This window comes from Mesoplodon bidens, assembly GCF_964165515.1.
Source record: "Mesoplodon bidens genome assembly, chromosome: 9".
Classification (NCBI taxonomy): Eukaryota; Metazoa; Chordata; class Mammalia; order Artiodactyla; family Ziphiidae; genus Mesoplodon; species Mesoplodon bidens.
The window spans coordinates 59,201,127-59,222,841 of record NC_138166.1 but is presented as its reverse complement, the minus strand read 5'-3'; the positions used below and the strand labels follow the sequence as shown (position 1 = coordinate 59,222,841).

The 21,715-nt window shown below is 40.4% G+C and overlaps 1 protein-coding gene and 1 pseudogene across 7 annotated transcripts in view; one reads left to right on the top strand and one right to left on the bottom strand.

Moving 5' to 3' along the window:
* The window catches only part of CREB5 (cAMP responsive element binding protein 5), a 425,217-nt gene that overhangs the window by 19,358 nt on the left and 384,144 nt on the right, over positions 1-21,715 (bottom strand). For all 6 annotated transcript variants that reach the window (XM_081244659.1, XM_081244661.1, XM_081244663.1 and 3 more), the window contains one exon: positions 782-1,105. In XM_081244659.1, the coding sequence (XP_081100785.1) occupies positions 782-1,105 (324 nt within the window). The remainder of the gene's footprint in view (positions 1-781; positions 1,106-21,715) is intronic.
* Positions 1,746-21,530, top strand: LOC308622768 (large ribosomal subunit protein uL16-like; annotated as a pseudogene). Its single transcript has 2 exons — positions 1,746-1,814; positions 20,795-21,530. The product of its transcript is annotated as a large ribosomal subunit protein uL16-like (transcript).

The window sequence follows — 21,715 nt, the reverse complement described above, 5'->3', positions numbered from 1 at the left end:
ACTCGGGTACATGGACCCGCCTCTCTTCTTGGGCTGGGTGATGTAACGTCTGCCAGATCCCCCGACCCTCTTCCAGTTGTGTCTAATGCTGGCTTTCTTTCTAGCCACTCCTAGTGACTTTCCACCACTGGGATTTGGCCTTCCTCTTGAACTGATCATCTACAGAGCCTGGCTCTCTGCCTTCTCCCTCCAACACATTTCTCACTGGGTGGGATGAGTCACCTTTCTTTACCATTTACACAGCACCTTACACCCTAACGTCCATTACCAGGCCTCTTTGTCTGCCTGAAATTGTTACCCTTTATATTTTTAACATTTACTGTTATTCAGAAGATTGCCCATTGTATTTAACTTCCATTTTACAGGTGACAAAATTGAGTCTCTATGATGTTATAAAGTACTGCAGATAGACCCATGGTTAGAATTAACTTATTTTTCTCATCCTTCATTCACATCTTTCTTTAAAGCTTAAATTCTTAATCCTCCATTGGTGTTACTTTTTTAGGGTTAACTTTATAACACACTGCAAAAATAGATTTTGGAGAACTTGAAGCTTACGTTTGCCCCTAGAAACTAAACCTGATATTTACCTTATTAGTTATAGACACTATGATCTGGTAGGGTCTTATGGGTAACCATTACCTCTTAGGAAATGAACAGAGTCCCCCAGAGTGTCAGATAGAACACCTGGGCTTGTCAAACAAGGTTGCTGCCAATGAGCCCCATATTTGAGCTTGTACTGTTAACGAGAAGGGAGAAAGAGATGATGAAAAAGGTCTACCTGTGCTTGGTTGCCGGAGTGCAGGGGTGGGTGTGGCGAGGTCTGGTGATGTGCCGGGTGTGCATGAAGGTGGGAGTGGGAGTGATGATGTGGGTGGTTCTGCTGGTGATGGGGCTGAGGATGAGGATGGTGTGCTGGGTGCTGGTGCTGGTGTGGGTAGGGGTGATGGGCTGGCAGTGTCTGATGCTGATGTGGGTGTGAGTGCATGTGATGGTGTGGCGTCTGGTCCTGACGGGACCCCATCATTTCCATCATGTGTCCCATGGTATTCATATTCCCATTTGACATGGCAGCAGGGTGGTGAGTCAACGCAGCCTTCAACCTCTGAAACAGAACAAAACAAGAGGGGACAACTGAGGTCAGTCGTGTACACAATAGGGATTTTGAATCAAAATGGCTCATATTTTCAATTTTATAATATTTTATGGTACTATTGTTAACATTTTTTTTACTGGTAGCAGTATGACTTTTATATTAATTTCAAATTTTCATATATATTATGGTAGGTAGAAGTATCAATGTCAGCCATGAATGTTAATTAATTCAACTGTCTCGGGAAATGAGCAGGGTACCCTAGATATTCTGCTAAAAGGTATTTCCTACTATCCAGTTGTTAATCATATCCTACTGACAGCCAAATGCAAGTATAAACCCAATGGAACCATTCAATGTGATAATACCACTGAACAAAGGGCCCATCTGATATGGCACTGTGTTTTATGATGAGTCATAAGAATAAAAGATTTTTGCCTCTCAAAAGATTTCTCAGACCCAAAGAGGAGAAATAACTTCAAATTTTGGAATATAGGAACAGAACTAATGTTAAGTCTTCAAATTAGATTAGAAATCCATAACTTTTTGAGTCAATATGTAGATCTTAACATTTGTTACTATGATACTTCTCACAGTCCCTTTATAATCTAATTTTCTCACATAATAACATTCTTCTGACTTTGGGAAGGAAATGAGGAAAGTAGAAGAATATGGACCACTGCACTCCTATAGCTTCTTTGACGACCACATCACAGGCCAGGTACGTCCAACACAAAAGCATCATCCATCAATAAGCAAACAGACATGCACACAAATAACTTCTCCCTGAATCTGATCTCTAAGCAGGGCTCAGCAAGCTTTTCTATAAAAAGTCAGATAGTAAATATTTTCTTCATTGTATGCCTTAAGGTCTCTCACAACTACTCAACTCAGCCCTTTTAGCACAAAAACAGCTGTATACAGTATGTAAACAAATGACTATGCTGTGTTCCAATACAACTTTACTTAGGGACAGGATATCTGAATTTCATATAACTTTCACATGACACGAAATGTTATTCTACTTTTGATATTTTTCCATCATTTTAAAATGTAAAAACCATTTTTAGCTCCTGTGCTGTGCAAAATTAGGCAGGGGCCAGGTTTAAAGAGTGTGGGCCAGATTTAAAGAATCAGTTGGCGGGGAGCACCTTCAAGATGGCAGAGGAGTAAGACGTGGAGATCACCTTCCTCCCCACAAATACATCAAAAATACATCTACATGTGGAACAGCTCTTACAGAACACCTACTGAATGCTGGCAGAAGACCTCAGACCCCCCAAAATAACAGACGCCAGAGGGCGACCTACACGCAGAGGCGGGGCCAAATCCAAAGCTGAACCCCAGGAGCTGTGCGAACAAAGAAGAGAAAGGGAAATCTCTCCCAGCAGCCTCAGGAGCAGCAGATTAAATCTCCACCATCAACTTGATGTACGCTGCATCTCTGGAATATCTGAATAGACAATGAATCATCCCCAAACTGAGGCAGTGGACTTTGGGAGCAACTGTAGAGTTGGGGTTTCCTTTCTGCATCTAATTTGTTTCTAGCTTTATGTTTATCTTAGTTTAGTATTTAGAACTTATTATCATTGGTAGATTTGCTTATTAATTTGGTTGCTCTCTTCCTTTATATATATATATATCTTTTCCCCTTTTTCTCTTTTTGTGAGTGTGTATCTGTATGCTTCTTTGTGTGTTTTGTTTGTATAGCTTTGCTTTTACCATTTGTCCTAGGGTTCTGTCTGTCCATTTTTTTTTTTTTTTGTATAGTTTTTAGTGCTTGTTATCATTGGTGGATTTGTTTATTGGTTTGGTTGCTCTCTTCCTTTTTTAAATTACTTTTTTATTTTTTAATTTTAATAATTTATTTTTTATTTTAATAACTTTATTTTATTTTTCTTTCTTTCTTTCTTTTTTTTTTCTTTTCTCCCTTTTCTTCTGAGCCGTGTGGCTGACAGGGTCTTGGTGCTCTGGCCAGATGTCAGGCCTGAGCCTCTGAGGTGGGAGAGCTGAGTACAGGACATTGGTCCACCAGAGACCTCCCAGCCCCTCGTAATATCAATCGACGAGAGCTCTCCCAGAGATCTCTGTCTCAACGCTAAGACCCAGCTCCATTCAATGACCAACAAGCTCCAGTGCTGGACACCCCATGCCAAACAACTAGCAAGACAGGAACAAAACCCCACCCATTAGCAGAGAGGCTGCCTAAAATCATAATAAGTTCACAGACACCCCAAAACACACCACTGGACATGGTCCTGCCCACCAGAAAGACAAGATCCCTCCTCATCCACCAGAACACAGGCACCAGTCCCCTCCACCAGGAAGCCTACACAACACACTGAACCAACCTTACTCACTGGGGGCAGACACCAAAACAATGGGAACTACGAACCTGCAGCCTGTGAAAAGGAGACCCCAAACACAGTAAGTTAAGCAAAATGAGAAGATAGAGAAATACACAGAAGATGAAGGAGCAAGGTAAAACCCCACCAGAACAAACAAGTGAAGAGGAAATAAGCAGCCTACCTGAAACAGAATTCAGAGTAATGAGAGTAAAGGTGATCCAAAATCTTGGAAATAGAATGGAGAAAATACAAGAAACGTTTAACAAGGACCTCGAAGAACTAAAGAGCAAACAAACGATGAACAACATAATAAATGAAATTTTAAAACTTCTAGAAGGAATCAATGGCAGAATAACTGAGGCAGAAGAATGGATAAGTGACCTGGAAGATAAAATAGTGGAAATAACTGCCTCAAAGCAGAATAAAGAAAAAAGAATGAAAAGAATTGAGGACAGTCTCAGAGACCTCTGGGACAACATTAAATGCACCAACATTCGAATTATAAGGGTCCCAGAAGAAGAAGAGAAAAAGAAAGGGACTGAGAAAATATTTGAAGAGATTATAGTTGAAAACTTCTCTAATATGGGAAAGGAAATAGTCAATCAAGTCCAGGAAGCACACAGAGTCCCATACAGGATAAATCCAAGGAGAAACATACCAAGACACATATTAATCAAACTATTCAAAATTAAATACAAAGAAAAAATATTAAAAGCAGCAAGGGAGAAGCAACAAATAACATACAAGGGAATCCCCATGAGGTTAACAGCTTATTAACTGTTATTTTTCAGCAGAAACTCTGCAGTCCAGAAGGGAGTGGCAGGATATATTTAAAGGGATGAAAGGGAAAAACCTAAAACCAAGATTACTCTACCCAGCAAGGATCTCATTCAGATTCCATGGAGAAATTAAAACCTTTACAGATAAGCAAAAGCTAAGAGAATTCAGCCCACCAAACCAGTTCTACAACAAATGTTAAAGAAACTTCTCTAGGCAAAAAACAGAAGGAAAAGACCTACAATAACAAACCCAAAACAATTTAAAAAATGGTAATAGGAACATACATATCAATAATTACCTTAAATGTAAATGGATTAAACAATCCAACCAAAAGACATAGACTGGCTGAATGGATACAAAAACAAGACCCATATGTATGCTGTCTACAAGAGACCCACTTCAGACCTAGGGATACATACAGAATGAAAGTGAGGGGATGGAAGAAGATATTCCATGCAAATGGAAATCAAAAGAAAGCGGGAGTAGGAATTCTCATGTCAGACAAAATAGACTTTAAAATAAAGACTATTACAAGAGACAAAGAAGGACACTACATAATGATCAAGGGATCAATCCAGGAAGGTATAACAATTGTAATTATGCACCCAACATAGGAGCACCTCAATACATAAGGCAAATACTAACAGCCATAAAAGGGGAAATCGACAGTAACACAATAATAGTGGGGAACTTTAACACCCTACTTTCACCAATGGACAGATCAACCAAAATGAAAATAAATAAGGAAACACAAGCTTTAAATGATACATTAAACAAGATGGACCTAACTGATATTTATAGGACATTCCATCCAAAAACAACAGAATACACTTTCTTCTCAAGTGCTCATGAAACATTCTCCAGGATAGATCATATCTTGGGTCACAAATCAAGCCTTGGTAAATTTAAGAAAATTGAAATTGTATCAAGTATCTTTTCCAACCACAACGCTATAAGACTAGATATCAATTACAGGAAAAAAACTGTAAAGACTACAAACACATGGAGGCTAAACAATACATTACTAAATAACCAAGAGATCACTGAAGAAATCAAAGAGGAAATAAATGAAAATATGACAACCCAAAACCTATGGGATGCAGCAAAAGCAGTTCTAAGAGGGAAGTTTATACCAATACAATCCTACCTCAAGAAACAAGAAACATCTCAAACAGCCTAAACTTACACCTAAAGCAATTAGAGAAAGAAGAACAAAAAAAAAAAACCCCAAAGTTAGCAGAAGGAAAGAAATCATAAAGATCAGATCAGAAATAAATGAAAAAGAAATGAGGGAAATGATAGCAAAGATCAATGAAACTAAAAGGTGGTTCTTTGAGAAGATAAAGAAAATTGATAAACCATTAGCCAGACTCATCAAGAAAAAAAGGGAAAAGACTCAAATCAATAGAATTAGAAATGAAAAAGAAGTAACAAGTGACCCTACAGAAATACAAAGGATCATGAGAGATTACTACAAGCAACTATATGCCCATAAAATGGACAATCTGGAAGAAATGGACAAATTCTTAGAAAAGCACAACCTTCCGAGACTGAACCAGGAAGAAATAGAAAATATAAACAGACCAATCACAAGCACTGAAATTGAAACTTTGATTAAAAATCTTCCAACAAACAAAAGCCCAGGACCAGATGGCTTCACAGGCAAATTCTATCAGACATTTAAAGAAGAGCTAACACCTATCCTTCTCAAACTCTTCCAAAATATAGCAGAGGGAGGCACACTCCCAAACTCATTCTATGAGGCCACCATCACCCTGATACCAAAACGAGACAAAGATGTCACAAAGAAAGAAAACTACAGGCCAATAACACTGATGAACATAGATGCAAAAATCCTCAACAAAATACTAGCAAACAGAATCCAGCAGCACATTAAAAGGATCATACACCATGATCAAGTGGGGTTTATTCCAGGAATGCAAGGATTCTTCAATATATGCAAATCAATCAATGTGATATACCATATTAACAAATTGAAGGAGAAAAAACATATGATCATCTCAATAGATGCAGAAAAAGCTTTCGAAAAAATTCAACACCCATTTATGATAGAAACTCTCCAGAAAGTAGGCATAGAGGGAACTTACCTCAACATAATAAAGGCCATATATGACAAACCCACAGCCAACATCGTTCTCAATAGTGAAAAACTGAAATCATTTCCACTAAGATCAGGAACAGGACAAGGTTGCCCACTCTCACCACTATTATTCAACATAGTTTTGAAACTTTTAGCCACAGCAATCAGAGAAGAAAAAGAAATAAAAGGAATCCAAATAGGAAAAGAAGTAAAACTGTCACTGTTTGTAGATGACATGATACTATACCTAGAGAATCCTAAAGATGCCACCAGAAAACTACGAGAGCTAATCAATGAATTTGGTAATGTAGCAGGATACAAAATTAATGCACAGAAATCTCTTGCATTCCTATACACTAATGATGAAAAATCTGAAAGAGAAACTAAGGAAACACCCCCACTTACCACTGCAACAAAAAGAATAAAATACCTAGGAATAAGCCTACCTAAGGAGACAAAAGACGTGTATGCAGAAAACTATGACACTGATAAAAGAAATTAAAGAGATAAAAACAGATGCAGAGATATACCATGTTCTTGGATTGGAAGAATCAACACTGTGAAAATGACTGTACTACCCAAAGCAATCTACAGATTCAATGCAATCCCTATCAAACTACCAACGGCATTTTTCATAGAAGTAGAGCAAAAAAATTCACAATTTGTATGGAAACACAAAAGACCCCAAATAGCCAAAGAAATCTTGAGAAAGAAAATCGGAGTTGGAGGAATCAGGCTCCCTGACTTCAGACTATACTACAAAGCTACAGTAATCAAGAGAGTATGGTACTGGCACAAAAACAGAAATATAGATCAGTGGAACAGGATAGAAAGCCCAGAGATAAACCCATGCACATATGGTCCCCTTATCTTTGATAAAGGAGGTAAGAATATACAATGGAGAAAAGACAGCCTCTTCAGTAAGTGGTGCTGGGAAAACCGGACAGCTACATGTAAAACAATGAAATTAGAACACTCCCTAACACCATACACAAAAATAAACTCAAAATGGAGTAAAGACCTAAATATAAGGCCAGACACTATAAAACTCTTAGAGGAAAAGATAGGCAGAACACTCTATGACATAAATCACAGAAAGATCCTTCCTGATCCACCTCCTAGAGAAATGGAACTAAAACCAAAAATAAACAAATGGGACCTAATGGAACTTAAAAGCTTTTGAACAGCAAAGGAAACCGTAAACCATAAAATGAAAAGACAACCCTCAGAATGGGAGAAAATATTTTCAAACAAAGCAACTGACAAAGGATTAATCTCCAAAATATACAAGCAGCTCATGCAGCTCAATATCAAAAAGACAAACAACCCAATCCCCAAATGGGCAGAAAACCTAAATAGACATTTCTCCAAAGAAGATATACAGATTGCCAACAAACACATGAAAGGATGCTTAACATCACTAATCATTAGAGAAGTGCAAATCAAAACTACAGTGAGGTATCACCTCACACAGTCAGAATGAGCATCATCAAAAAGTCTGTAAACAATAAATGCTGGAGAAGGTGGGGAGAAAAGGGAACCCTCTTGCACTGCTGGTGGGAATGTAAATTGATACAGCCACTATGGAGAACAGTATGGAGGTTCCTTAAAAAACTAAAAACAGAACTACCATATGACCCAGCAATCCCACTACTGGGCATATACCCTGAGAAAACCATCATTCAGAGAGTCATGTACCACAATGTTCATTGCAGCTCTGTTTACAATAGCCAGGACATGGAAGAAACCTGAGTGTCCATCGACAGATGAATGGATAAAGAAGATGTGGCACATATATACAATGGAATATTACTCAGCCATAAAAAGAAATGTAATTGAGTTATTTGTAGTGAGGTGGATGGACTTAGAGTCTGTCATACAGAGTGAAGTAAGTCAGAAAGAGAAAGACAAATACTGTATGCTAACACATATATACGGAATTGAAGAAAAAGAAAAAAATGTCATGAAGAACCTAGGGGTAAGACAGGAATAAAGACACAGACCTACTAGAGAATGAACTTGAGGATATAGGGAGGGGGAAGGGTAAGCTGTGACAAAGTGAGAGAGTGGCTTGGACATATATACACTACCAAACGTACAATAGATAGCTAGTGGGAAGCAGCCGCATAGCACAGGGAGATCAGATCAGTGCTTTGTGACCACCTAGAGGGGTGGGATAGGGAGGGTGGGAGGGAAGGAGACGCAAGAGGGAAGAGATAAGGGGGTATATGTATATGTATAGCTGATTCACTTTGTTATACAGCAGAAACTAACACACCATTGTAAAGCAATTATACTCCAATAAAGATGTTAAAAAAAAAAAAAAGAATCAGTTGGCAATCAACTTGGTCGCAGTTTCTTCAAAATTGTTTTTTCTTGTACACAGACAATTATCATCATATCCTGAGGGGCACAATGTACTAAGTACTGTATAATGCAGTTACCCCTTGGAAATGTATCTTCTGCAGAGATGATATTCTAGTTGGCAAGCTTACATTGGCTTCATAAAATATTTACTAGGGGACTCAAAGTTCTCTCCTGATTTGCATTCTTATCTGATTGATGATGGTGGTGTGTAATCACTGCGAAATGTAAGAGTTGTATTTAAATAATGATAGAAGCAACCATGTGCCAGCCCTGTACAATATTAATGATTCTCAGCTGGTCAGAGTAAACTATTGATAAGTACCAGTTCAATTCGTCAAAATCTTTAGTCAAATGTAAACAGCCTCCACTTGTTAAAAAAAGGGGGGGCAGTTTGACAGACTATATGTTAATATCCGATAATCATTGAATACATTTCCTGTGTCCTGATGCAGTAACCACAGAGCCCACTTGCCTCCTCTTTCATGAGCAACATGTACCACACAGAAGCTACTGACCTGCATCAGGATTATCCTGAAAAAGTTAAGCTTCCTGAATCCCTGGGAATGATTAGATGCTTCATATTGTGTTTATTACTAAACAGAAAAGTGAACAGATACTCCTCATCTCCAATTTTTAGAAATGATTTCACTGCTTTTATAAAAATGCTCATTATAAAAAATTTAAGCAACTCTTAAAAGTACAATGAAGTCAGCAATCAATGAACCAAACGCATTTTTTGTTTGGTGGGTGAACAGTATTCCAGACAGCTCTCTCTGTGCATATGTAGAGACGGAAGAACAAGTATAATAATTTTATAACAATGGGATCATAATAGCACGTGGTTTAAAAAAACTCTTATTTGAATAGAACATAAACAAAAGAAGTGAACATTGGATGAATTGCTGGACTTCAGATACACGTTTCTTTACTCCAAGAACAGTTTCTAAGTGACATCTCCAAACTTAAAAGTGAAGAAAATTATGAAAAAATATATTGAGATAAATATTTTTTAATTGACATAGCAAATACTATTGACGGATTTTCTAGACTATTCTTTATAATTTCATTATTATAAAAATATACAGCTGCATAGTAAAAAAAAAAAACCTACTACAAGAATATGTGGTGAGAAAGTAAAAACTACCTGCCTACCTTCTTCTTTCTAAGCCCCATTCCTCAGATATAACCACCAAGTATCCACAGACATATCCTTAACGTTTATCAGAATACGTTTGTGCAAGCCCTTTTTATGATATATTGTTTTGTATCTTGCTTTTTTTTCACTTCAAAAACTTTTTTTTTTTTTTTTTTTTGCGGTACGCGGGCCTCTCACTGTTGTGGCCTCTCCCGTTGTGAAGCAACAGGTTCTGGACGCGCAGTCTCAGCGGCCATGGCTCACGGGCCCAGCCGCTCCGCGGCATGTGGGATCTTCCCGGACCGGGGCACGAACCCGTATCCCCTGCATCAGCAGGCGGACTCTCAACCACTGCGCCACCAGGGAAGCCCAACAATACATATCTTTGACACCTTGCCATATCAGTAAAAATAGCTAATAATAACTGCTGGCATCAATTGAGCACTCACTATGTGCCACTCCTCGTTCTGTGTTTCACAAATATTAACTCACCTAATCCTCAGAACAACCCTGCAAGGCACAAAGAGAGACTAAGCCACGTGCCCAAGCTCTCGCCGCTGGAGAGTGGTGAAGGTGAGTTACCCCCACAGCCTGTTCTCTACGCCAGCAGAGAAGGGGCTGAAAGGCTTGCCATGCACACTCTGCCAAAACAGGAATAAACTGTGTTATACCACCTCCCCATCATCAAAAGGAAAGGCAGAAAGAAGAGGAGGGCCCAGAAAACAATGACAAGATGCCATTGCTGCACAGTCCAGCACACAAGTGGAGACCCAGATACACTCGTTCCAAAACTTGATAGAGGGAAGGGTGGGTGGTGAGAATTTCCAGGCAGCTCAACTGCAGCAAAGGACCATCCAGAGCTTAGCACGATCACCTCTCGTTACATTTATGAAGAATGGGTACTTATATTTCCCCCCCAAACACAGATCTGATAAGGTCCAGGTATCTGTTCTCCCTAGCCCTACTTCCTAACCTTCAGATATATTACCGTTCTAGGTCTTTCCAATGTTCAGAGGATGAAGGTCAAGCCCTTAATATAGTATATGCATAGCCACTGAGGAGTGTGGCCTGGCCTTCCCACCAACGCTTTGCATTTGATCATCTTCTTGCCTGGGATGATCTTTCCTTTTCCTCAGACATTCTAGAGCTCTCAGCCGCAGGATCCTCCTTAGTAAAATTCTCCCTGGTCTCCTGGTGTAAATCAATTCCTGTTGTTACATGGACCCAGTAGAACCATATTCCTCTTTTTAAAATTCAGTTCGTAGTTACGATTTTTAGTATGATCATTCGGTTAATTCCCACCAACCATCCCAGATTATAAGCTTCATGACAGCAGGAACCATGTTGGATTTTGCTCAGTACTAAATTCAAAGCTTTAGCACGGAGCCTGGTACATATTGGGCACTGAATTCATATTTCTGGAATGAATGAATGAATGAAACTTTCTGAGGTTTAGGATGCGAATGTAGCATTTTCATCTTGGATCACTGCAGGTGGTATTCATATGAAAGGACAATTCTATCAGACAACCAACATTAGCAGAATGACTTCAGAAGTCATACAGGCAGGTGGGCTATAAAAATGCTGTCAAAAGAGATCCCCGCTCCACACCCTGCCTGCCCTCTAAAAATGATAACAGAAGGGACTTCCCTGGGGGTCCAGTGGTAAAGAATCTGCCTTACAACGCGGGGGATGCAGGTTCGATTCCTAGTCGGCAAACTAGGATCCCACGTGTGGTGGGGCAACTAAGCCCGCATGTCACAACTACTGAGCTTGCGCGCCTCAACTAGAGCCCACGAGCTGCAAACTACAGAGCCCACGTGCTCTGGAGCCCGAGCACAACAACTAGAGAAGAGAAAACCTGCACGCCACAACTAGAAAGAAGCCCACGCACCGCAACGAGGAGCCCACACGCCGCAACAAAAGGCATGCCTCAACGAAGATCCCACGTGCTGCAACTAAGACACTACACACGCAAAAATAAATAAATAAATAAACAAATAATAAAAACCTAAAAAAAATGGTAACAGAAAAAAAGAAAACACAAATAAACAAAAAGAATGCGCGTTAACTTCATCTTGATACATTTTCCCTGAAAGAGTAGCATGGAAAATTGAAAAGCTGTTTAGCGGTGGGTCACTATGTTATCCCTTCAATGCTACAAACAACTTTTCCACCTTCATTTAGGAGCAAATGGAGCCTGACAAATAAATACTATGCACCAGATCTTCATCTCTCAAATAATTAGCTTGTACTGTTAAGGGAAATTACTTGATTGCCTCAAGTCTATTCTTGCAGGTTTCATGCCAAGGCAATAATACTAATAAGCCTTATAACATTCCATTTAACTGTTCGTTCAACAAATATTTATTGGGCACTAATGTTGGGCACATTATTATTTGCCCATTACCCGAAGGAAATGGGAGACACATAAAACCAAAGCCTTTTTGAAGTACTGGAAAGAAAACACACACACCCGAGTGTGGAAATGAAGACTTTGAAGCACACCTTAGAGAATCTCAGGCTTGTGGGTTGAGTCCACCCCCAAAGCACCAACCTACATCATCTTTGAAAGGAAGGCAGTGAAGACAAATGATTATCGAGCTGCTGTGCATACGCCACATTTAATATTCTCCATGTCATTTCTAAACAGTTTGGGGCACTTCTAAAAGTCCTAAAGAGACTGCTGCTTCCCTGTATCCTGGTGCCAACAAGAGTCATCGCCCTATAAATCATTAAAACATACCAAATAAAGATATTTGTACCCTACTCTCTTAGGGATGATAAATGACCAGCAAATGAGTCCAAGCTGTATTTTGCAGAATGATTTTTCTTTTTGAAGCCGAACTGTGTCTTATTTTAAATAACATTCTACCCAATGCCAAGAAAAGGCAAGGGAGAGAGAGGGAAATTAATGAGCAAATAAACATATTTTTCAGCTACAAAAACCAGGGCTGTTACTGAGGTGCGACTGCAAGAAAGAAAAAATGATTCTGTTTACTTTCTCTCATCCTCTACCACATCCATTTATTTGAGAGAGCAAATCAGGAGAGACAGCGAGAAGCCTGACACAGCTGGTTTCAGTCAATAGGGGTCATTTTCATTCGGTCTGTGTATTTTATCAGCTCCTTGTTCACTGTTCCCAATGGGAGGATGGGCCTGCTGCCCAGGATCTGAGTTCTGGTAAGAAACCAGCTACCTACCTCATCCCATACCGTGCACGACCGCTGCCATGGTGGCCCCGTCCCAGCACCTCTTTACTCTCCAGCTTAGCACAGTTTTGCATCACAGCCTGTCCTGTGAGGCCCAGGTACATGCAAACGTCATTACCTCCGTGTGGGTGCACGCATGTGGCCTGCGTGAGAACACACACACGACACACCCACCCACACTCACCCCAGGCAATTTATCTCCCATTAACAACTCACTCTTGTCCGTTAGAAACATTTGTGGAAGTGTAAAAACATTTCTTCTCCATTTTCAGCTCGGCCGATTGCTTATGCTTTACAGACTCTGAAAGCCAAACCGAATTAAACAAATATTTGAAATTCAGTTGGATGGGGGGGTGGGCATGGTTGAAGCATTCTTTCTAGAAAGGTTTTAATTAAAAACGGCTCTTGGGTTTTGTTCCAGAAAAGAACGTGATAACCTCAAAATGTAGTGTTGCTGATTGACCACAAGTAAGAGACTATCTATATGAAAATAAGATAAAATCCATCTTCATATTTCCTTTTGAACACGAAACAATCGCCATCAGTGGCCACCCCAAGGTATTTCTGTAAATGTAATTTCTTCTTTCTTTCTCCTTCCCAACATAGTTGATCAGCTGAGGTGGTAACACAGGCTCCTGAATGGTCCAAATGGTCAATGGTGTGACACCTCCAGAAGCCTTCACTGGAGGAGTGCTTGCAATATCGATGATTACTGACTTGCTCTAGGTATCAAGGATTTCTGAAATTAAGTCTCTGAATTCACGAAAAATAACTGATATTTATCCACTGAATTTTATGACACTATGTCGCCAGTTGGATCCCAAAATGCTTCCCAAAGTTGGGGAGAGGTAGGGATGAGAGGGTGCCATGGGATAGTTACACAAACTTTGAACTTCACTTAGCCAAGGCAGAAATAGCTTTAATGCCCAGATTCACATTTTGGCTTCAGGATGTCTACTGAAAATGATCATATAACTCTGATAGCAGAGTGGATCTTAAAATCCACCTTTATTTCAGAATCATTGGTAAGAAAATTAATTAAAATCACGCCCGGCTTAATCACTTGGAATAAAGTATGCTCCTTTCAAAACTTGTATAATGTAACTCAGCTCCGATGCTTTCACAGTTTAAGTATTCTTCTGCTTTAGATTTTGGTTTGGTAGTAAAATTTCAAATAAGGCTACCAGGTTGGCAGAAGAGATTACGAGGGAAAGGGGAGGATCCTATAGGGTCTGGGAGGAAAACTATTCATACTCTTTGTCATGTTGTCATTAAAAAGTAGTAACTCTGAAGATATTAGAAATGATGTAATTATTAAAAAACACAAAGGAATTGTATTATACATCAATACTCTAGTCCACTGGAAAATGATGCAAGGAAATCTCACAAATAAGGATGGTACCTCAGAAAAGTGGAACTTCAGCAATTCTAAAGTAAGCAAGGAAAAGAATTCAGTGTTTGATTTCATTCTCACATTGTCCACTTGCGGGTATAACTTCTAAAGTAAGGTAAAGCAGACCTAAGCGCTAGGTGACATGTTAAACTTCGGTGGTTAAAAAGCCAAACAAACCCCAGAGACAAATCTTAAGCAATTTCCCTGCCACCCTTTTTATATTAATGTCTAAATCGTAGAGTAATTACAGTTCTGCAAGAGTGAGCCTTCAATTTATTCTTAAGTGAAGAAATTAATGAACACACATTTATAGAATTGTTCTATTTCAGATACTGCTTCCCTGCATCTCTGACTCAGGGGCTGTCATTTATAATTCAGCAGGCTGGTGAGCATTTTAAGAGGCTGTGCATTTTAGTGAATTTCAGAACCAACTGCTGTTCTGAGAGCAGGAGCTAGTCTTCATTCTACTGTAAGACAGCTTTAACTAAGTCCTTAGATAAGTAAACCACCTGGCTCTACATGTCCTAATCTACCTAACTAATGAGGGCAGGATCCTGAGCTCCCTATTCCATTAGAGAGAGGGTCTGAGTTGATGCCTGCTAAGGGATAGGAATCTGTTGGAGAAGTGAGTTGTATGAATGTCTAAAATAAAGAGAGAAATGTCATTGTTTCAGAGAACTTCAGAAGAAGAACGAAAGACTTGGAGTGAGAAATCTAGGTTTAAAAGCCTGGCTCTGCCGCCTTGGCTGGTCACCTTGAGCTTCAAATTCCTCCTCTATGACATGGGGATACATAATGGAATACGAAACTGTATAAGCCATAAGGATATACTGAATAATTAGTCGGACAGAGTGGAGTTGTTTTGTTGGCAGAGTTTTAATACCAGCTTTTGATGAAAAATAAGAAAAGGAGATATTAACCTCTTTTTCTTAGCATTAAAATATATTTGTTTTACTTTAGATTTTTAAAATTCAAAATAAAGCACAATGGAATATTACTCATCCACAAAAGGGAATGAAGTTCTGATACCTGCGGAAACATAGATGAATCTCAAAAAACATTATCAAATGGAAAAAGCCAGACAGAATGGGTCACATAGTGTATGAATCCATTTACACAAAATGTCTAGAATAGGTAAATGCACAGAAACAGAAAACAGACTAGTGGTTGCCAGGGGCTGGGGGGAGGGGAGAATGGGGAGTAACTGCTTAATGGGTACAGGGTTTCCTTTGGGGGTGATGCAAATATTTTGGAACTAGATGAAGGTGATGGTTGCACAACATTTTGAATGTACTAAATGCCACTGAAAGGTACAATTTATAATGGATAATTTTATGTTATATGAATTTTGTCAATTAAAAAATATTTTAAAAATAAAGCACATAAAGCAAAATAAGAATCTCTTAACTTTTAGTAGGGTGCTAATAGAAACTCTTGACTTCATCTGAGAATGACTAATATTCATTACGATGCCACCTTAAGTGAAACACTGTATTGTGAACAATAAAAGCCAAAAAGATACTTTGCCCTAGAATGGATAAGGTCCAAGCCAGGTTTTTGGTATGTCTCAGGGAATTTGACTCCTCTGCAAGACATTGGCACCCTCTTTTTTCTACAATTCTATCATCTCCTAGCTGGCTTAGAACTAAAGAGAAAATGCAGAAGCCACATCCATCAACTGTGTGTGATACAAAGCTAGTAGAGAGTATTAAATACACTGGATGATGAACCAGTATCCAAAAAGATCTTGGCAGACTAGCATCAAGGAATCCAATATGAGAAATTTAATGGGGAACACTGTAACCTCTTATGCTTGGTTAACAAAAACAAAAAGAAAACCCAAAAAACACCAGTACTGTACAATGGAAGCTCAGGGGAGACGTAGCTTGGCAGTTACATATGTAACAGAGGATGCAGGGATTTTGTATGACTTTGTAAAGCACCCCTATGTGACGCACATGTCAAAACAACTAATGTGACTTTTCAGCTGCATCAACAAAACTAGATTAGAGAACTTAATGCAAGAGGGTGAGAGTCCTGTTCACCTCTGCACAGGCCAGGATGTGTGCCATACAAGCCCATGTCCCCATATCCCTGCCCCCCACACAATCTCACGTCCTGCCTAATAGATGTTGGATTGTCTCCAGGGGAGTATCCCAATTCTCAGTTGACGTTCCATACATGCTGTTACCACTTTCCCTCTCTAATGACACTGTGACGAATATCCTTGTATTTGCACAGCTTAGCATATTTGCCTTGTTATTTTTAAAATGTGTTCATTATTAAAAAAAAAAAAACAAAAAACTGACAACTTGATCCATCCAGTTGGGTTCAGTTTCTGGGCAGAGGTGATGATGATGGTGAATGGTAGTAGTAGTGCGTGCGTGCGTGCGTGTGTGTGTGTGTGATGTGTGGTGTGTACGGAATGGGAGCTGGGTGTCTGTTAAGGGAGAAGTAAAAGGAAAAGATGGGGGTGGTGCAACTGTTAAGTATCGGCTTCAGTTAATGAGCCTTTTCTTGGATTTTATTTTCCTATTCTGTCAATATACCCATACCCAGGTGAGATACTGCCATCTTACAGTTTTAGGGTTCCCTGCTCCTTTCAGATTACTGAGCTCCTTAAGCACTACGGAATGACCTTGGGTACTAACTTGGCCCTAGCAGGTATTATATGCTCCTGGCTGGTTTCCCTGGCAATTTTAAAGGTGCTGAATACACAGTGGCCTTAGAATAAATATTTGTTGATTGCCTGCCTGCCTGCCTGCTGCCTGCAAGTCTCCAGGAGTGGTGCCTAGCCATGGAATTTTTTTAAAGCGTTGGCCTACAATTTTCTCCACGGAAAGAATGCCTTCTGGTGGTGGTTGCAGGGAGAATAATGGCCTTTGTCTTGCTAGTGAACACTACACACACCCCAAAACCCAGCACCTGCAAGCCTGGGTAATTTTAGGTAAGGGTTTATTTCTAGCTTTTATAGAAGAAAGTTCTATTGGAAAAAAAGTAATCCTTTGTTATTTTATTTTGGACGAGCTTTTAATCAGAAACACAGGCAGTAACATATGTCAGAAAAAGACATATGAAACATAGAATTTTGCATTTATAACTCACTATGGAAAATCCATGTTAATGCAACACTAAGTTTGGGGTTTTAATTGCACAGAAGTCATGAAATTCAGATTCAAGTTCCCACAGCAAACTTGACACAATATGTGCATCCCAGGGCCCTTCCTGAGTGGGGTGACCTCATTATTGGGCAAGAAAGTGATGCAATGAATAGTGATGGATAGGATTTCTCCTCACTGCTACACTTCCCATCATCCCAAGAAAGATGGACAGTGGGCAACATTAACTATACCAATTGCTCCCTTTTTAATGCACAGCAGTCCTTGGGTGTGTGCTTGATGACCATCATGAAGAGCCACTGCACTGCAGCGTCGGAGGCGGGAGGTCCACGACTTGGCAGTGTGCTGCTTGGGTGGCGCAGCCAGGCACCCCATCACCAGTCCTCCATCAGATCCTTACCCACACCCTTCCTAGAGCAGCTGTATTCAGTGGGCACTGCCCTCCCACCCCCACTCCATCCCCAGAGGACACCTCTCAGTAACTCAGATGCTCAAACTTCTGCATCTGAATGTTTGACTAAAAGGACCTTCCCGGACGCACCTCTGCCTGGTGTTGGCAAGGCTTCTCCAGGACGGCTGTTCCATATTGTCATCTTCTAGCTTTATTCCACTTGTTGGGAAATGGCAAGATGTGTGCCATTCCTTGTGGAGCCATGTGTTGTCTGGCCAAGGGGGCCTCAAGCTTATTATAGGTAAAGTCTCCATGTGTTTCTCTTAAACTATGGGTAGTAGATTGTATGGAAGTATAAGTTGTTCTGCCCCTCGGTATCGATATCCACACCTCACAAACATGTGGCGTATGTCCAGTTCTGTTTTTCTTCTTGGTAAATGGTATGGTACGTTCTGTTCTCCACACTCTCCTTTGCCTCTGATCTGATCCCTGCTTGGGTCCCCCCAAGCATGTCAACAAAGATATGGGCGAAGACTGGGGATGGGGGTGGGGAAGAGAAAGAGTGTATAATAGACTCTGATCATTAAGTGCTGCTTAAGTTTTTTGGGGGGTTGCTTTCTAAGTGTTCGGGGTCCAAAGCCACTGGACCAATAGCCAAATCAACTTGCTGTGATGGCTCTACCATCCTCCTAAAAAAGAGTTCCCGGTCTGCCTGTGAGTGGTCTGGACTGTATGGTGCTCAACGCAGCAGCTCGCAGACAACAGAGACAGCACATCCACCAATAGCCCCTGGGCTCTGAGCACATTGAGAATCAGTAATGCCATTTGTCAATGGCCTGTTCTCACTGAGCAGGAAGGACAAGGAGAAACCTGGGAGAGACTCGGGATGAAGGAGCACCATCATTAATAAAAGCTTCTATCACAGCACAATCTTTGGGTTTTTAGGCAAAACACAGCAGGGAGAATAAAGCTGTGCATGGGGAAACAAACAAAACCCAAAAGATGTTTTTTGTTGTTGCTGTTGATGTTTACATTTAAGGCAAAAAAAATAATTTTTATAATGCATATCTACATTTAAGGCATTTCCAAGAGAAGCCATTTATAATGTATGAAGAGTCTGGTTGTTTGTGTGTTTATAAAAAGTTATGCTTAAGGAGAACTTTTGAATTAGGCCCAAGAAGATGATAGTGCAGAGTACTTCCAGCCAAAAAATGAGGAACAACTTTTTTTTCTGAGCTGATGTGTATCCAAATCATGTGGATTCTCACACGCAGTTTAAAAATTCCATTAATATTTAGCTGTTGAAGAATAAGTTTTTTGTACTCTTTTCTAACTGGAGAGCTTTTCTTGTTTCAGGAGGTATGACTAGCAGAATACATTAAGTATTTGGCACATTTTTAAGAGTGAAATTACAGTCTCTTGCTAAGCTATCTTTTTACCTCTTCATTTCTATTGTCTCCATGGTGTACAATTCAATAAACCAGAGATCTAACTCTACTGTTTCACTGCCTACAACCTAAGTAATGGGGGTGGTGGAGTGGGGAATGTGGAACCACCTCTTTAAATCATATTGTCACAACTGAGTACCGTTCTAAAAACGCCAAATAGAAAGTTTTCTGGTTGATTTATTCATTGAAAATGGCCTAAGAATTTATCTTCTAACAAGCTTAAGGTATCATTTTCATGAACTGTCTTCTCTTCCAGCTTAAGCAATTTCTTTTCTGACTCCAAATTTCTCCTAAGCAACTACTCACCAGGGACTGACAATAATAGTAGCTTGTCCTAAATCACTGCCTTCCTTCTAGAGCGAGCAAAGTTCTTTGCAGATATTAAACCTTCGAAGTAGGTGATGAAGATCATCCCCCATGATATGAAGATGTAGGAAATTCCTCTGAAGAAATAAATGTTAAGTCACCTGCTCGAGAGCCAGTGTAGACAAGGGATTGGAACCTGACGTTCTTTGTGGTTCAGCCTGACAGTTTGCCTAGTTAGAAGAAGATGGTAGATAATATAAAAAGCATGTGGAAAAGGCAAAAAGGAAGAAAGAGGCAAAAGGCCAGAGGGAAGGGAAAAAGATACAGAGGAGGAAAGGAAGTCAGCTCAACTGGAGGTGGAAAACATGCTCTACCCAAGGGCTCTGATATTTGTATTTATTCATATACAATGATAAGGCAGAATCACTGTAAAAGAGAAGTGGATACAAGATTGAGTCAAAGGACTCCAAACTCAAACAAGCTCAATTCCCTTTTTTAGAGAATTTCCCACTCCACCCTAGTTTCCAGATAAATTAATCACCAAAGGGTGTTTATCAAGTGATTTCTTCCTTTCACCAAATGCCAGTTATAGAGAGTCTGGATTTGGTGTGGCAGCTAAGGAAAGAACTGTATCTTGTGGGGTTGTTTTTTATATGAATAACATTATATATAGACATCTTCCCACTTCTGTAAGGTTTTCAAAGCATGCGTGGTTAACCGGAGGCTAACAAAATGGTTAACCAAACATGTCACTGCTAAGCCCAGTGGAAATAGTGATGGCAGCTCTAGCGATGGGGAGTTGTTCTTTCGTTTCTGTGACACATTCCACCCAGCATCCAGCCTGACTTTCAGAATGGCATCACGCTTTGAAGAGCATATTGGAGGCTGCAGACTTCATGTGGGGCAAGCCCAGCTGACCAGGGGAAGGGCCATCTGCATTTACAGACTACTGCTCCTGCAAGAGTGGACTTAATTCTACACACTCTTTATGTGTGCAGAGAGATAAGCCCTCCAAAAGGACTCTCTTCAGTCCACTGCCCTTTGCTTAGTTTTGATCTCAGGTAAAATTCGACCTGAGGGCGTCTACCCGCCCTCGCCCAGACTCCATGGTTCCTACGTGTGAAGACAGACTGCCTATATAAGGCATGTACAGGCGTGGGAGCGCCTCTTTCCCTTCGGCGCGCCTTTGAAGATCCTGGTGTCACCGTGGGCCGCCGCCCCGCTCGCTGTTACCGGTATTGTAAGAACAAGCCATACCCAAAGTCTCGCTTCTGCCGAGGTGTCCCTGATGCTAAGATCTGCATCTTTGACCTGGGGCGGAAGAAGGCAAAGGTGGATGAGTTCCCACTCTGTGGCTGCATGGTGTGTCGGATGGGTATGAGCAGCTCTCCTCTGAAGCCCTGGAGGCTGCCTGTATTTGTGCCAACAAGTACATGGTGAAAAGCTGTGGCAAAGATGGTTTTCACATCCGAGTGCAGCGCCACCTCTTCCACTGTCGTCCGCATCAACAAGATGTTGTCCTGTGCTGGAGCTGATAAGCTGCGGGGCCTTTGGAAAGCCCCAGAGCACAGTGGCCAGGATCCACATTGGCCAAGTCATAATGTCCATCCGCACCAAGCTGCAGAACAAGGAGCATGTGACTGAGGCCCTCCGCAGGGCCAAGTTCAAGTTCCCTGGACGCCAGAAGATCCACATATCCAAGAAGTGGGGATTTACTAAGTTTAACTCTGACGAATTTGAAAACATGGTGGCAGAAAAGCGGCTTATCCCGGATGGCTATGGGGTCAAATATAGCCCTAATCGTGGCCCTCTGGACAAACGGCGGGCCCTGCACTAATGAAAACCTTGTTGCTGTTCCCTCTTTACGCATGCCCACCAACAAATCCTACTTTCTTGTCAAAAAAACAAAAAGAATCCTTGCTGGAAATAGGAGGGATATGTACTAAAAACTCAATTTTTAAACAAACAAAGAAATAAATATTATACTATTTTGCAACCAACCCCAACTATTTTCCCAGGGGT